The sequence below is a fragment of the Augochlora pura genome, chromosome 4, assembly GCF_028453695.1.
Source record: "Augochlora pura isolate Apur16 chromosome 4, APUR_v2.2.1, whole genome shotgun sequence".
NCBI lineage: Eukaryota > Metazoa > Arthropoda > Insecta > Hymenoptera > Halictidae > Augochlora > Augochlora pura.
The window spans coordinates 16,057,432-16,073,746 of NC_135775.1; the positions used below are offsets into that span (position 1 = coordinate 16,057,432).

At 30.3% G+C, this 16,315-nt stretch overlaps 1 protein-coding gene across 7 annotated transcripts in view; it reads right to left on the reverse strand.

Moving 5' to 3' along the window:
• Positions 1–1,598: 1,598 nt before the first annotated feature.
• The window catches only part of Dpp10 (Dipeptidyl peptidase 10), a 36,114-nt gene continuing 21,397 nt past the window's right edge, over positions 1,599–16,315 (reverse strand). For 6 of the 7 annotated variants that reach the window (XM_078179001.1, XM_078179000.1, XM_078178998.1 and 3 more), the window contains 10 exons: positions 16,036–16,139; positions 13,758–13,878; positions 13,172–13,407; positions 12,127–12,425; positions 11,439–11,608; positions 10,457–10,599; positions 8,909–9,103; positions 3,107–3,267; positions 2,414–2,625; positions 1,599–1,828 (listed from right to left, as the gene is read on the reverse strand). In XM_078179001.1, coding sequence (XP_078035127.1) covers positions 1,685–1,828; positions 2,414–2,625; positions 3,107–3,267; positions 8,909–9,103; positions 10,457–10,599; positions 11,439–11,608; positions 12,127–12,425; positions 13,172–13,407; positions 13,758–13,878; positions 16,036–16,139 — 1,785 coding nt within the window. In that variant the 3' untranslated portion in view covers positions 1,599–1,684. Of the gene's footprint in view, positions 1,829–2,413; positions 2,626–3,106; positions 3,268–6,676; positions 6,791–8,908; positions 9,104–10,456; positions 10,600–11,438; positions 11,609–12,126; positions 12,426–13,171; positions 13,408–13,757; positions 13,879–16,035; positions 16,140–16,315 lie in introns of those variants that run through there. The other variant, XR_013493911.1, reaches the window with a different exon arrangement.

Consider the following 16,315-nt stretch of genomic DNA (forward strand, 5'->3'; position numbering starts at 1 on the left):
CTTTACGAACGATTGATACACCGCGTTACCAGTGTAAAAGATTTCTCACATAGGATATCCAAAGCAACTTATTATCACCTGAAAATGAATTATTAATTTAGAAATATTAATTGTGCCCATAATTATGAAAGTGGTCTAAGTCATATATTTCTTGTTTCGAGATATTTAATGAATAGCCTTTGAATAAATTAAAAAATATTTTTACATTATGTGACATTTTAATTTGTAATTTTATTAGTCTTAATTAATGGAAATTTATTATAGATATGAAATTTTGTGTGAATTTCATAGGAAAATGTTGTTTTTAAAGCTTGAATTGACTTAGACCATTTTCAAAATTAACTGAATGTCCTATAATTGACTAACTGTCTTATAATTGACTTAAAGTAATAAAAAAATTGTGCTTTTTATTTGAGCCGTTTATTTTGAAAGTGATGTAACAACTTTAACGAAATAATTCATAAACATTTATTAATCATTTTTAAAATAGTAGTCCATTTTTATCATAATTTCGAGTTTTTAAGATTTCTAAAATGTTCCTGAAAAACTGGAGGGATGTATGGTAGTAAACAATATTCCAACAATATTTCTCAGATTTTTCAAGTTAATAAAAAATTCAGAAACTATACTTCTTCCGTCGCGCCCCGAAGCGAAGCAGTTCAGATTGCTGGCTGTACCTCGTTGCACCATGTTGAAAATTCGCGCGCTCGTGTGGCTACTGTTTTTCGTCAATAACTCGTAAACAAAACCGCGGAAAAGGTATGAAACACATGCAGGATCCTACAACGTAGGTAAGTTTCAAATGGAAGATGACCGACCAAATGATCTTCAAATGTCAACGAATTGTCTGTGAATCGTTAATGTATTTTATACAAAAATAATAATGAAATATGTGTGCGGTCATACGTGTACATAATTTTAATATTAATAAACAATTAATATTATAATTTTGTTACTCACCTCTTGATAAATAAGATCAAAGTATTCTACTGTAACGAACGAAAATATAACAAGAATTTAAATGTGATTTATAATTAACAAATGGATATATAACAATATGTATTTAAAATTACATTTTAAATCGAGAAATACATACCAGTAGAATAATCGATCTGGGTGTTTCTTCAATTGAATAACGTATAGTTGTAATAGTTCAATTAAGTTTGTTAACATAGCATAATGAAATACAACTATCTTAAACAAGTACTTTGAAAAAATTAGTTTAATTTAAATGAAAACTTATACAATATACATACATACATGTAAATATATTTAAATAAATATCTAATCCTTGAAACAATAATAGTTCTCATGTTATTTAATTCAATTCTTTTAATTGACGATCTAGACGATCTTCTCTAAAAACAGCTTATTTTAAAATTTAATGTTGCGATGCTTATGTTTCTTAAAATTGCATAGGTTTAGTTTTTATTGATTTAAGTTTCATCTTTAATTGAAAATACAATAATCGTAATTTAATTTGCTTGTAAATAACGATCTTTGTGTGCCCTTTCATTACAACATCAATTCAGTGTACAAAATAATTGTTTGCGAAAATATTTGTTTTTTCTAAAGATATTAATGAACGGAACACAATATGGAGATATTAAGATATAATATTTTTATGCATAGAGTTCTTTCACAAATGTTAGATTGTTTTTTGAATCACATTATATACATACAACTACAAACTAGTACCACCACTGATAAGACCCGCTTTCGTATCGGTAGGTACTTGCTTTTGAAAACAGTCGTCTAAGAATTGTGCCATTGATAAATAAAGATGACCCTTTACTCCTGCTAGAGAATGACTCACGTCAGGATAAACCTGTAAAATGAAATACACGTCAGTTTTGAAATCAAAATAACAGTGAAAATTTTCTGCGTCGATTGCAAAATGAACGAATGAAGTATAATATTCTTTCTCTCTTAAATCAATTTAGTAAGTTGAAATAAATACATTAACATTCTTAATATCATTTAATTTTCTCTCGATTTTAAGTATCATCACTCTATGTTTTCCACAACTACAGAAGATCTGTAGTCTAATTATTATTGAAGGCCTTTGTTTAAAAGATATTTGAATTATATTTTCTTCACCAATAAAAAAAGAACAAAATTAAATGTAAATGTTTCTACAATTAGCTCGATAGAGGATCTGTTAACGTTATTAATTCGGAGTAACATTAAGTTTTATACAGTATGTCTTGAAGTAACTTTTTCCTCTAATGAAAATGTTCTTCGTTGATTCGTAATTAACGAAAAGCACTTTTGGAACACCTTTACTTATCTAATTTAATTTTCGTTAAAAAATTTAACAAAAAATTTTCAAGCTTTTTAAAATGAGACATTATATATGTATTAAACTAATTACGTTATAAATACATTAACAATAACAAAATTATATATATACCTGTTGTCGAAAAAGTATGCCTTTCTTAGCAAGATGTCGTGCGAGTGCCATTGATTGTTGAAACTGGACATTATCGTCAGCTGTACCGTGTACCAAGTAGAACATTTTATCTCGCAAAGACTCAACTTTTTCATAAACATCTGATTCTGCGTAACCTTTGTAATTTGATGTAACAGTTGGCATGCCCATATATCGTTCGGCAAACGCAGAATCTATAAAAATAGGCCGATCAAATTTTGCAATGATATAGAAATGAAGAATGACCAGTTAGATTGTAAATAAAATATGGAAATTATATTGTCACCACAACGAATCAATATTAGTCTGAAATTTTTTTTAATAATCCAATCTACACATATGCAGGATGGGTCACGTAATTGCATATACCAAATAAATTATAAATTAAATGTTTTTATAAAAAATTGTTAAACGTGGTTGGTTTTGTTTCACTTTAGAAATTTTTCTTCATCTTCCACTTTTTGTAGTATCATGCAAGTACAGTATAAAATGTATTTGCATAACAATCATATACATTTACATAATAATCATTGTTTGAAAATAGCAAATCTGAATTGAAGAAGTACGCTTTTCTTCTGTGTATATGTCTGTTAAGTGCATTCTACTATTTGCGAAATATGTATACTCTAATTATAAATAGATTATACTATAAATAAAATATACTTATTACTATACCATAGAGTTTCCATGATACAATAGGCGCCAGGCTTATACCACATTGAAATACGTTTCCATCGGGATGCGCTAATGCAAGTGCGGCCAAGAAACCTCCATAGCTCCATCCCCAAATAGCAACCCGTCTTTTGTCCACAAAGTGCAACGAATCCCGCAAGTATCTGTAAACGAGAATGGTTATTACATATGTTAATCGTTTAATTACATGTTTGGCATATTAATTGCACACGTTAACATACAAAAAACATTATTTATTTCGTCGACATACTTTATTGATATACCCGGAGATTACGTTGAAGAGAATTTATAATTTCTTCGAGCGAAGACGAAGTTATTTCAAATTACAATACAATTTTTGGCTAGAAATAATCTTCAAAAGTTTTACTTTTTTAATATTTTTCAATGTGGTCTAGGTTAATCTCAGAATCTTAAGATTTTATATTTTTTAAGGTTTTATATTATATTTTGCATGTAATACGAAATCGCAATCGAAAATAACAACATACACTCTTTTCAGATACACGATTATAATATAATATTATTGTGAAACCAAGTTCAAATATGACATAAATAAAACAATGATGTTTATTTCAATATTAAACACTGCACTCTAACAAAAAATTATTAGACATTTTTAGTGATTATTATTAATATTATTGTGATGATCATTTTTTTCTTGATTCTTGTATGCTGATGACTGAAATTATTTCTCGCATACTTCTCGTGTTATAATGATTTTAATTAAGATTGATACTGATAAGTCCAGCCTTTAAAAATAATAAATAGTTAAAATTCCATGTACGAGGTGACTCAGAAATATTATAAGATCTTCACGTTCGTGAAGTGATTTTTTTGGAAATTTTTCTTCACGAAAATATTTTTCATGACAGTTGTGAAAGTCAATGTGGATCCATGTATCTCATTGTCCCTGCGATTTATTATTAATAATTTCTTTAATTTACCGAACAATATAAACAAATTATTCATTAGTTACAATAATTTAATGTTATATACTTTCGAGTTTTCCAACATTATATTATTATAAAAATTATAATATTTAATAATACGAGAATTATAAAAATGTTTCTATGAAAAGATTTTGATAAACGTCTTTATTTAAACATACATGTATTACAACTAGGCTGCGGATTTTTATTCAACATAAAGATTGTCTGCTTTAATTGTAAATAAAATAAAAGCTTGCTTACTTTCTTGATTGGTCTAATAAGTTAAAAAGGACGTAACATCCTTACTTAAAGTCTTTTAAACTTTCCACTGGCTTATATTCCACCTACGCATTTTTACCATAGATAAAAAAATCCGCAGTCAATGATAATAGGAATCGGACGAAATTTGCGTACATCTAATCTTCTTATAAAACAATACGCATTAATCGTATTTAGGACTTGGTGGCAATGGTGTCAAGTGTTTAATGCACGCAAAATTATATTTCTGAACATTTGTTCAAAAGTGTTCTACAACTATGTGAACAGAGGCTTTTTCTGTAGCGAAATTTTCTTATGTACTGTTTTTTTTTACTGGAAAGTAGAATGGCTATTTTGTTAGTCTTTACTGTTATTTTACTTTATTATATATAATAGTATAAGTCCTTCAATATTTCCTTATCTTTTATAGGACACCATGTAGACTTTGACTCTAAGAAAGCAGTCACAAGTTTGATTAATAATAAACTAACAGTATTTAACATTAACGATATAGAAATTAATAATATCATCGGAACATTATCGTTTTAACCCATTTGCATCATTCAAAAAAGTGGAAAATTAGTCTACAACGCAAAAATCCACGCATATACGAGCTTATGATGCAAATGAGTTAAGTAACTCACAATCAGACATTAAAATGTATATATAGGGTGTCCCAAAAGTTACTCAGAATCGGGAAATGAGAGATTCCAGAGATCACTTGAAATAACTTTTTCTTTAATGACCTCAGGAACCCCTCATTTCGTGATTGCGAGCGAGTTATTGGACACTCTTTATAAGAACCATTCTTGCATTTTTCATCATTGAATGAGAAACCTACTCTAGTGAAATGTGTATAACTGTTGAGAAATTAAGTTGTCTCCAATTTAAGAAGATAATTCACGATTAACCGGATTAACTCGCGAAGTGAGCATCCATGCAATCATCTATCCGTACGCGTGATACCTAATAACATTAATGTCACTGACATTTCTACACACCCTATAAGCGACATCTCCTTCACTACAGAAATACAAACAGCAATGTTACAACGAGTCACAGTGTCACGAACAACACAGGTATCAAAAGAAACTGCTCTACGTCGATGGTAGGCTCAGCTGACTTTGATACAATTGCCAATGGTCTTGTTTTGTTAGACCTAAATGCAATTGCACCGCTGATCGTAGTAAACTTTCTAACGATATGATTAATCAAATTACCGACGTGCTGGAGCCAGTTCAAATCAAAATGCAAACAATCACGATCGGACAAGAAAGTAAGTTCAAATTTGTGGATCTATGGACATTTAAATCTTTAAAAATTCATCGTTCTACGATGCTGAACGAATTAATAATAAAATTATCATTTTCATATATATCGTATATTAAAACCAAAAAATGTACATTTCATACGTCATGTATTTTGCGTATCATCTCCATAATAAATATGTAAACATTTAGATTGTCATGATATGTGTATAACATGTTTTATGAACTCTGTGTAAATACGAGTTATTGACTGACCAATTACAGACAAGCTCGGGTGGCACAAGGCGGCCGAACAAGAGCGGACGACGCCCAGTTCTGCTCACTGGTTGAGCCGCCTCATGTCAGTTGATCTTGCCTCTCTCATTGGTCACTGTTTTTCATTATTAACTTGCAAACAAAGCTGCGTATTACATTTTCCCTATGGAAAAAGTTATTTCAAATGGCCTCAGGATCCCCTCATTTCCTGTAAGTACCATATTTTTTGGGCACTCTTTATCAGTTCAACAATGATGACTAGCATATTATACATCGTATACTCATTGTATATCGAGAGTATTGAAATCAATAAGAAGTGTAAACTTCTCATATTCAAATAAATTTGTTTACAATTCGTATTAATTCTTCCAAATAGCTCCACTTAAAACGTAAAAGTGCAAATAACATTTAACTACCAAACGTTAAAGATAAACAAAATTATTCTTAAGTAGTAGGTGACCCTGATTTGTCCAAATACTTGTCGAAAAGCCTTTACTTTGTAGAGAAAAGAAACTTTTAATAAACACCATGAGTTTATCTTTACTTACACTGATAGTTCGAACCATAAATGAATAATATTCGTCGTAAGCTACGTGATTACACGCAGTTTTCATTGAAAAACAAACTACCCGAGATATGTCAGGTATCATGGTAGACTTAATAACGACCGTCGACCACACCTTTCGGCTATGAAGACACATATTAACAAATAGCTATTTTAACTATCCCTAAAAAGTGCAGTATCATCTACAATAACAATTAATCTAATAACGATTCTATTCTTCAAATGTTACAGATCCACAGAGGAGTACTAAAAAAAAAAGAGAAAAAATTAAACTTACATGGATCCCCTTGGTCATGACTGAATTCCTGTCAACGAGAAAGCTGACAAAGCAGCCAAAGAAGCCATCAGCGTCCAATGTGTAAATACTTATCGTAACCTACACATGGACGATCTGTTAAAAGAAATGAGAAATAAGCTAATGACGCAATGAGAAGCAGAATGCAATCATTGTTAGCCTTGCTACCCGTCAAAAATGTATCTGAGAAGGTCTTCAGTGACCTTAAAACCGCTAATAATTCTATGACAGAAAGGATAGATTGGCTGATCATAGTACTTTTTAAGATTGGTCATGTTAATCTCACGCATATATAGTCCACGTACAAGAAGCACCTTTACGTTTACATCCCCCCTCTTATTTGCTGCCCCGCTGTCACAGCTATTAGTCGCTAACGATCGCCGTCGATCTTCATCACTGTTTTTGGTCAAACACGACCGATAGCTGCGACCATGGGGCAGGTAATAAGAGGGGGAATGTAAAGGAAGAGATGTTTGCTTGTCGCTTAAGGACTATACTTTTAGCACCACATTTTTAGTTTCACTATAGATAAAAATTATTTCGGTTCGTTCTTTATAAAAAATCGTTCCACAAAGTTTTTCTTTACGGCTCCATAACTTTTAGCCGATTCTTGTAAAATGAGTTCAATACAGGTATGAAAACCGTAAAAGGTAATTTTGAAAAAATGCTGAGATCCTAATTTGAACAATTTATCGTACTTTCGTACTTTACGTCTCGTAGTTTACGTAAAAAATAAATAAAACACTTTGGTTGCACGTTTCTTTCTTTTTTTTTTAGGCCATTTTACATTGCAACATCTTCGTGTTGCTAAATTGTTTGAATATTTCGTAGAAATACATTGCATTCAATGAGAAGATAAACGACGAAAGAAATGATGATCGCGAATGTGTTGTCGCTTTTCAAATGATTTTTTAAAACATAATACAACTCTATCAACTTTTCAAAATGCAAAGGCATATTTTTCGTAACGCTGTAAACGCTTAAAAATATTTAAATAATATTTACTGATACTTTTCAATATTGAACAATGAAGTTCAATAGCGAAATCTAACTACACCATGCGAAACAGCGGACAATGGCACCATTTTAAATTAACTTTTGCACGCGAAACATTACCTTGTCGTATGTTTGAGGAAATATAAGGTTCTATTTATAAAGAAAATGAGGTTGTGCGGAAGTAGCTCTGCCTATACCGATTGAAACTTTTCTACTTATTAAAAAACTTCAGATGTAATCTACCCTATGAAACATTTTCTATTTGTAATAACATTTTGAACATCCTACCAAATTTTATCGACTCCGTTGAATTAGGCATGATAACGAATAGCAGAGGACAAAAGTATTCGGACACTTCTACAACGGTATAACACTTTAAACTGGTCTTAATGACTTCACTTTTTGGAAATGTGTGACTAATTTACTATATCATGACTGGAATACTTCTTTTTAAATTTTACCATTACTTGGGATAAGAAAAATATATAAAAAGATCATGTTGTATCAACTTTTTCATCTGAATCTACAACGGAATTTATTAATAAAACTTCCTGTGGATTTCTTTAACTTACATGCATACTGAAAATTTTATCGAAATAAGTTGACATTCTTAAGAATTATACACGATTAAAGATCGCTAAAATCGCAGCTTTCAGAAGAGCATGCTTTTGTGAGAAATCTACAAAGTACATGTTTCAACGCATGTAGCTCGGCTCAGAGTGAAATTTTCAGCATTATATAAATTATTGACATCTACAAGAAGTTTTGTTTAAATTTTCGTTATATCTTCACGTATAAAAAAAAGTTAAGAACGTGAGTTAACGTAACAACCAAATTTAAAACAAAGTACATTAATCATTGTGCAGTAAACTGATCCCTCGAGCATTTCCAAAGAATTCAATTAATTTAGTCCAGTTTTGAAACAATAAAACCTTTTTAAAAGTACCCGAATGATTTTGTCCTGCATTGTATGTATTGTATATACCTATAGTATAATAATCTACGATAATACTTAGTATAATTTCAATATCAGTAGTTTTGGAATGCATTGATCCGCATTCGTCAAGGCCCTGAAGAGAATTATATAAAACAATTGTACAATGTGAAAGAAATTAATATCTCTATTGCTAGGACACGACAAATATTTATGTGTAAAACAGTTGCATTACTGTCTTCAATGAAAAAAAAGAAACTAGTGGACAGATGTGCAATACTTACTCGGTAACTTCCAGTTGGTCAGCAACTTCTACGGAACCAAGTCTATAGTACACTTCGTGCAAAAACTTGTAACCTTGGCCTCCGCTGCCTCTACCATCGATCTGGGCGACGATCACATTTTTCCTACTAGCCAGGAATGTGTTCCAGTCTATTTTGAACATTTCCGTTACTAATTGCGTTCCAGGTGCACCATACCTATATAACAAGGACAATGACACATACAAGAAGATTATACGATTAGACTGTGGATAGGACGAAAACTTTCGTAAAATTACCACTAAAATGAAGGAAGGAGAATTCTACTATTTTTGTAAACTTTTATCATAAGAATTGAATTCTGTATACAAATCCACAGCATATAAGATGTACTATCATTAGACCACGGATTTTATGCATATATAAAAAACTGATTAGGTCAAATGTATAATTGTAAAGTCATTAGAGGAATTGTTAAAATATTATTGTATCGTTAAATTATTTTCAACTTACTATAATTATTAAAAGGAGGAGACATTTTGATTTAATTTGTGTTCTTTACAAATAACTAAAACAATTCTTATTTTGCATAAAGATCCGTAGTTTAATTATTATAGTGTTATATAATAAAATTAATTCTCGTGATTTTAATATATTCTATACTAGCGATGATTTTAGTCTACAATTTACAGTTAAAAAGTTGCTTAATACATTTTTTAATAGAACTACTTGTTTAAATCAGATACTATATGGACCAAGTCAGTAATATTGTGCAATAATTATATTTGGTTTCATCGCGTAGAAAAGGATTGTTTAAACTTTTGTTAGTGAACTAACGATAACTGATTAGGTCGATAAAATATGAATACAACTTTCATCACCTTATTTGAATATCCACTTTTTCTTAACTTAATTCTTTGACAAATACTTCATATCAATATAGACGCGTATTATAAATATTATAAAAAATAACGTGTAGAAAGAAAATAAGGAAAGTGAAATAATTAAAAAATCTATATCATTATTAATTATAATATATTATAACATATTATGAATTATGATGTTGATATTAATAAAAATGAAACTATTTAAAGTAAAACATCGATTGAATATTATCACAAAAATATTCTGGTTAAATGAATAATTTAATCATTACATGAATCTCTTAAAATATTATAACTTAGACCTGACTTGTATTTCTGATGAAGCCATAAAGAGAAGGAATAAAAGAGACAGTTCAGTATTTTATTTTAACCCTGTTAATATCTAATACTAAAAGAAAAGAAAATGCCTTATTGATAGAAATAAACAAAATCAATAAATTTCATTGCAATAAATTAAAAATGTTACATATGGCTAACACGAGGTTTTGGTCTCATAGATCCGAAACATAATGGAAGGATTAAGTTATAATAAGTAAATATACTTGCTCAGTATTCTTTAAAATTTGTACATGTTCATAAATTACTTATATAGCGAAATAAAATATCCATTTCCAATTTTATAATTAAAAAGAGGACTTAAGCGAGTCAATATCATAATAATACAATGAATATTTAAAGCTATACTTACACTTGCACGACTAAAGGGTACCTCGTGATTTCATCTTCTCTCAAACCGGGCGGCAAATGTAGTCTCACTTGTGCGTTATACCCGCCACTCATTTGTACAGGGAATGTTTTTACTTGCGGTAGTGCGAGATTAGCAACTCTTTCCTAAACAAATTGTTCGCACATAGATTAGAATCCACGGAATAAACATAATTTACAAAAATATTTCATACCTGAAAAAGTTCGTGCGTGTTTCTATTAATAGTAAAAAATGTACGTACTTAATGTATTCGCGAAGTTAATTTGAATTAACCAAAGGAATACGAGTGTTCGAATAAAAAAATAGTTAATTAATTAGATTCTTACGTTAAATCTTTATCGATTTTTACAAGAAACAATTTTGTATGTGGATTGCCTTAAATCGATTTGTTTACAATATACACTTCGTGTCTGGATAATAAATATATAGGAGGCTCAAAAGTCGGAGTTCCGCTGCACGCAGAACTACGAATTTATTCTTTATGAGTTTATGAACTGAAACTCTGTCTAACAGTAAAGATAACAAAACGTTTCAATATCTTTAAGAAGCTTCCACGAGATAAATAACGATGCGATAATAGTTGCAAATGTTTCAGCAAGGCAATAAATAGAATTTTAATTTTTAAATAGAACCATTGACTAGATATCTTGGACTGGAACCTTTGACTCCATTACAGTACTAATTCAAAAAATGAGTTTTTGAGTTTAGTTTGTAGTGCATTTTAAAGAGTTTTATTAATTGCTTTTGTCTGTCTGTTTACGTCACTTGTGTGAATGTACAAAATATTTATTAAATAATTAATATTTATTAATTTACAGTGTATTTGCACTAAATCTTCGCATGAATTTTCTCTGGCACGAAATATTTCAAGTATCATTGAATACGAACAAGTAATACATAAAATAAGAACATGCAATAAATAAAAATGAAACAAGTAATACGGAGAAAGAAAAATGTGTCTTACACGTAATTGTGTATTGTTCTGCAAAACGTAGATCAGCCGTGGCATAGGTAGTTCAGTTTTGTACAATGCAACCGTTGGTATACTTGGCCCATAACATTCTAAAATAAAATAGTTCGTACTCCCCCGTGGAAAAATAGCATTATGGTATTGACACGGTTCTTCATTAAAAGCTAGGAAAAGAAAAAAATTGTATTAGCAGAAAACGATGAGCAAAGTGTTGTAGAATATATTAGAAGAATATTCTATAACGAATTTGTCCAAAAATTATGAATTCCATTCATAATATCAGACAAACAATAAACTAATCGACATAAATAATTAACGTTAGACAGATGACGCTAGTAACCATCGTAATAATCCGTGTTTATCTTTTTGCAACCACGATGATATTATAATTAATTAATTAAATATCTGTTGTTCTTAAAGGGGGAGTTATTAGTTTCCCCTAATTTCATAAATCTAGTTATCACTAGACTGCGGATCTTTATGCAAAATAAAAATTTGTTACATCCGTTGCAGTAGTAACTTAGTAGTTTCATTATTTGTTTAATCTATTCTGACTGCTTTCTATTACAAGTACTCATTTTTGTCATAGATGCAAAAAATCCGCAATTCAGTGATCATAATAATATTTAAAATTTAATATGGTACATAAATTAGCAACATTGATCTAGGCTTTTTTACTCACTTGGAGGTACATATGGTTTCGGTTTTTGTTTCTTCGTAGGTTTTTCCTTCGCCTTTTCTCGGTCCGAGTGTTGCGCGTTCTCTCTTGCCTCATAATGGTCACGTATATAATTATTTTCGGACGAAGTGCTATGATGACGAGAAAGAACTGTTTGGTGATCATTTAAATTCCCTTCTGAGGCTTCTGTACATGTGATGCAGACAGCAGGATGCAGAGACGTACCCACATTCGGTAACACAGAACTCACGTAATAAAGGTGTCTCTGGCCTGGACGCATCGGCGGTATACCTATAAAATATCTGTACAAATGAGTTAGATTAGATTCATCAAAATATGATATTTTATATTACATCCTTCAATTCATTTCATTGCAGAAGAAAAATTAAGAAACGTAGAAATAAACTTAATAGTGTTATTCATGAAGGTATAATATGGTATTTGAGGAATCAATTCTGGTTCATAATAAAACTATCTTCGTATATGCAGCGAAATAAAAGTTTGCATGGGAATTTTATTGTTGTATTGTATCGAAACAATAATATCGAATTTATATCTTTCTTTGTTATCTCAAAAATTTCTTATTCTACAGGAGAAAGTAAACATTTTGTTTCGATTATTTTTTAAACAGATTTTACATTAAAAAGACACCTAACGAAATAAATATTTATTCCAGTTTTGCTGCTCTCGAAGTAAAAGGATAAAAAATGAAATGATACGAACGAAACTTATTCGGTTTTTAATTGCTATTATTTTATAATATTAAATTTAATTATTAATTAAACTATTCAATTATTAAATTATAATTTTTATCAATAATAATTGTATGAGTGTGAGCGTCACTAAGTATTCTAACAAAGCTCCAGAATCTGGGCTTGCTCTTGAATTACAAAGTTAAATTGCATAATGTTCTAATTGTCGTGATTGACAACATTACAAAATGATACGTATAGAAATCTCATTGCCAATTAAGCTTGGTTAACATTTTGTGAATTATAATAGAACCAAACCAGAGATGATTTTGCATGAAAAAGAAGGTAAAACTTACATAGTATTGTTCACTTGATCCCATGCCACTATTTGAGTGACTTCGAACTTCCCATGCGTGAGAGGAATAATCAACTTTCGATCAACATTCACCCAAACAATGTGTTTATAATAACCAGATGGACCATCCTTTACCGGACTTATTGCAATATAACTGCTTCCGTTTGCTGAGAAAATAGGTGCTTCTGGAGGGGTGTCCACCCATCCACGATCTTCAGATACTATCCTTTGAATCTCCTGAATGAAATCATAGTATTAACTGGTCGTATAACGATCTGTCTTCTTTTTAACCCCTTAACCGACATGGGAAACGGAAAAATTAACTAATAATTTCAATGCGAAGAAACGCAAAAAATATAGAAAAAATGTACACGATGACTAAAAGATACAGAAAAAGCATATTCTATTGTATGCAACAAAATTTGTCGCTTTTATAACATACACGTTAGAGAAGAGCTCATACAAAGTCTGCTCTTTCAAACAAGTTTGAAAAGTAATTTATAGTCTCGGAGTGATGTATACAGATAAAAACATTTGTGCGTTCAGGGGTTAAATGATGCTCCGATTAATAGTAATTTGTAACGCACCTGACAACGCCACATTGGACTTTGGCATCTAGTTACAACCGAAAGGTTCTGAGCACGTGTTAACCACGTTATGCACACCTCCGTTGACGATACCCAAGAAGCCGAAGTAAAGTAATGTTCTCTGTTGATAGACAAAAATCGTTTACAGTCTAAATTGATATATATGTATATATAATTATATTTAAGTAGAGCCTTCCATATCCGAACTAGCAGCAGGGTATAAAAGACTTTCAAAGATATCGAACAATATCAGAGCAATTTAATTATTGAAACCAACATTAGCCAGTTAAAATTTATCATGAGAAATACTAGTTCGTCTTTTACATTTTAGTAATAAAATCATTCTTCACAAAAATATGATTTGATTGTATATGAGTATGATTACGATCATTCATGTTTTTATTTATCAATTGTGTTGAACATATTGTTAACTTATTTGTTCTGGACACGTTAGTTTTTCTATAGAGCTTATTGAAACAAGTTGAAATTTAAATTAATTTCTTAAGGAAATTATATTTCTTTTATTCTTAAGGTAGCCAAATGCCTCGTCATCTAATTAATGACGCGCATGAATGGATTAACGAGATTCCCTAACTGTCCCTATCTACTTTCTAGCAAAACCACTGTCAAGGGAACGGGCTTGGAAAAATTATTTCCAAGTTTTGCAAAAGGATAAATTATTAAGAGACTCCGTGTTTAGAAACCAAGATCTAATTTGCATAATAGAACATTCGGAAACGGTAGGTTCTACTTCATTCTGATTTATATGCCTACTAACTATCGCAAGACATGCACAATCGTTGATGAAGCATTTTCATTTGTAAGTAATATTTGTATACACATAAATAAAATTCGATATTTTATTAAAATATGTAATAAAATGAATTTTAATTTTTATAAATTTTATTTATTGTGTATATCCTATTACTAACATTTGTTTACCATTTGTTTACCATATACAAGATTCAGAAAGCAAAGCAGGTACATTGTAATGCATTGCTCAAGATTTATCAAATTGTTGTTCAAGTGCGAAGTCTTTAATGTACAGGGCGTCACAAAATTATGTGACATTATGTGAAATTCTTGTAACATCGACCAATAGTGCGTTCATTTATCGAGTTTTGATTATTAGGGTCTTACTGTTATGTTTAACTATGCATTACGACGTTTATATATCCATATAATTACATGATTTGTACTCATCTATTTATGTGAAATTAAAAAAGCTAATCTCAATGTGGTTTTAGTGATATCTGGCCGTGATTAAAAACTACAAGAAAGAAAAATTTTGAAAATAGAAAAATATTGTTTCAATCTTCTCTTGCTTTTGAACGATCGTGAGAATTAGAAAACAATATATTTTGACGTGATTCTAGCAACAACAATGGTTGAACATCTGATGAAAAATTTCGAGTGCTATAATAGAATATAATATAGAAATAACTCGTCACGCTAAACGAGCTATAACTTCATTATTTTCTCGTATACGTTTATAAAATTTATCGAATATATTTTTAAAATAGTGCACATTCGTTTTCTTTGACCTCTTATACTAGAATTCGATAAAGTTTCTATTACGACTTCTTCGGAATTTCTGAAGCCCCTGCAGTTTTCTACATACATATACATTAGTCGTCCATAAAAGTATAGAAGACTTTCTCAAATGGAACAGCTTTCTTGAAATTGCAATAAGCAACTTTTATTTTGTTTTAATATTGAAAGGACTAGTTTACTAAACCACGTATAAGAAAACTTTTTCAAAAATTGCAATAGATTGGAATGAAAAGAAAAATTAAAAAATTATGCCTTTTACATTTTTTTTCATCACAATGAAAATTTGAAGGACGCGTTTTATAGATATTGTATAATTTCGTGAATGTTGTAGCGTTATAAAGAAATTGACTACACTTTTGTGTTCCACTATGTTCACACTTATTTTTTTTTGTCTGGGAAAACTAAAAAATTGTCGTCTAGGTTCATTTAAAAAATGGTATCTATACAGATATTATCTTCTAGCTGCAATAATTTTACAAGAACAGCAAATAAATGACTACGCATGCAATATAATCTTCATTTGCATATATTCCAGCGTTATTCGGGGTTCGTCATCAACTGTTGCTTTCAATGTTCTTTAAAAAAAGAAATCTAGAAAAAAGCTTATGACGTGAAAGCTCAGCGAAATTAAAATATTTTTCGACTACGCTACTTTTTGTCATGCAGATGTAGAAAGGGGAAAATTTATTGATCCTTGTACTCTAAAATTCATTTTTAAACTCACACATGCTCGATGATAGGTGGCGGTTTCACTACCTTCGTATGAATATTCTTTGGATCTGCCAAATCTGCTACGTAGAGTCGCGCCACAGGGTTCGGAGTTCCTGGCTACAAAATTAAAATAATATCCAGTTGTAGTTCTTAGTTTCTAGTGAGTCCGGTTTCATCTATATTATATGCATGGTAGTCAGAAATGTAAGCTAGATTTCAAATTGAAGAAGTGTGGCCGTGTGGCAACATTCATTGATTTCTCATCTTTGATCCCTCACTTCTTTGATTTTAAA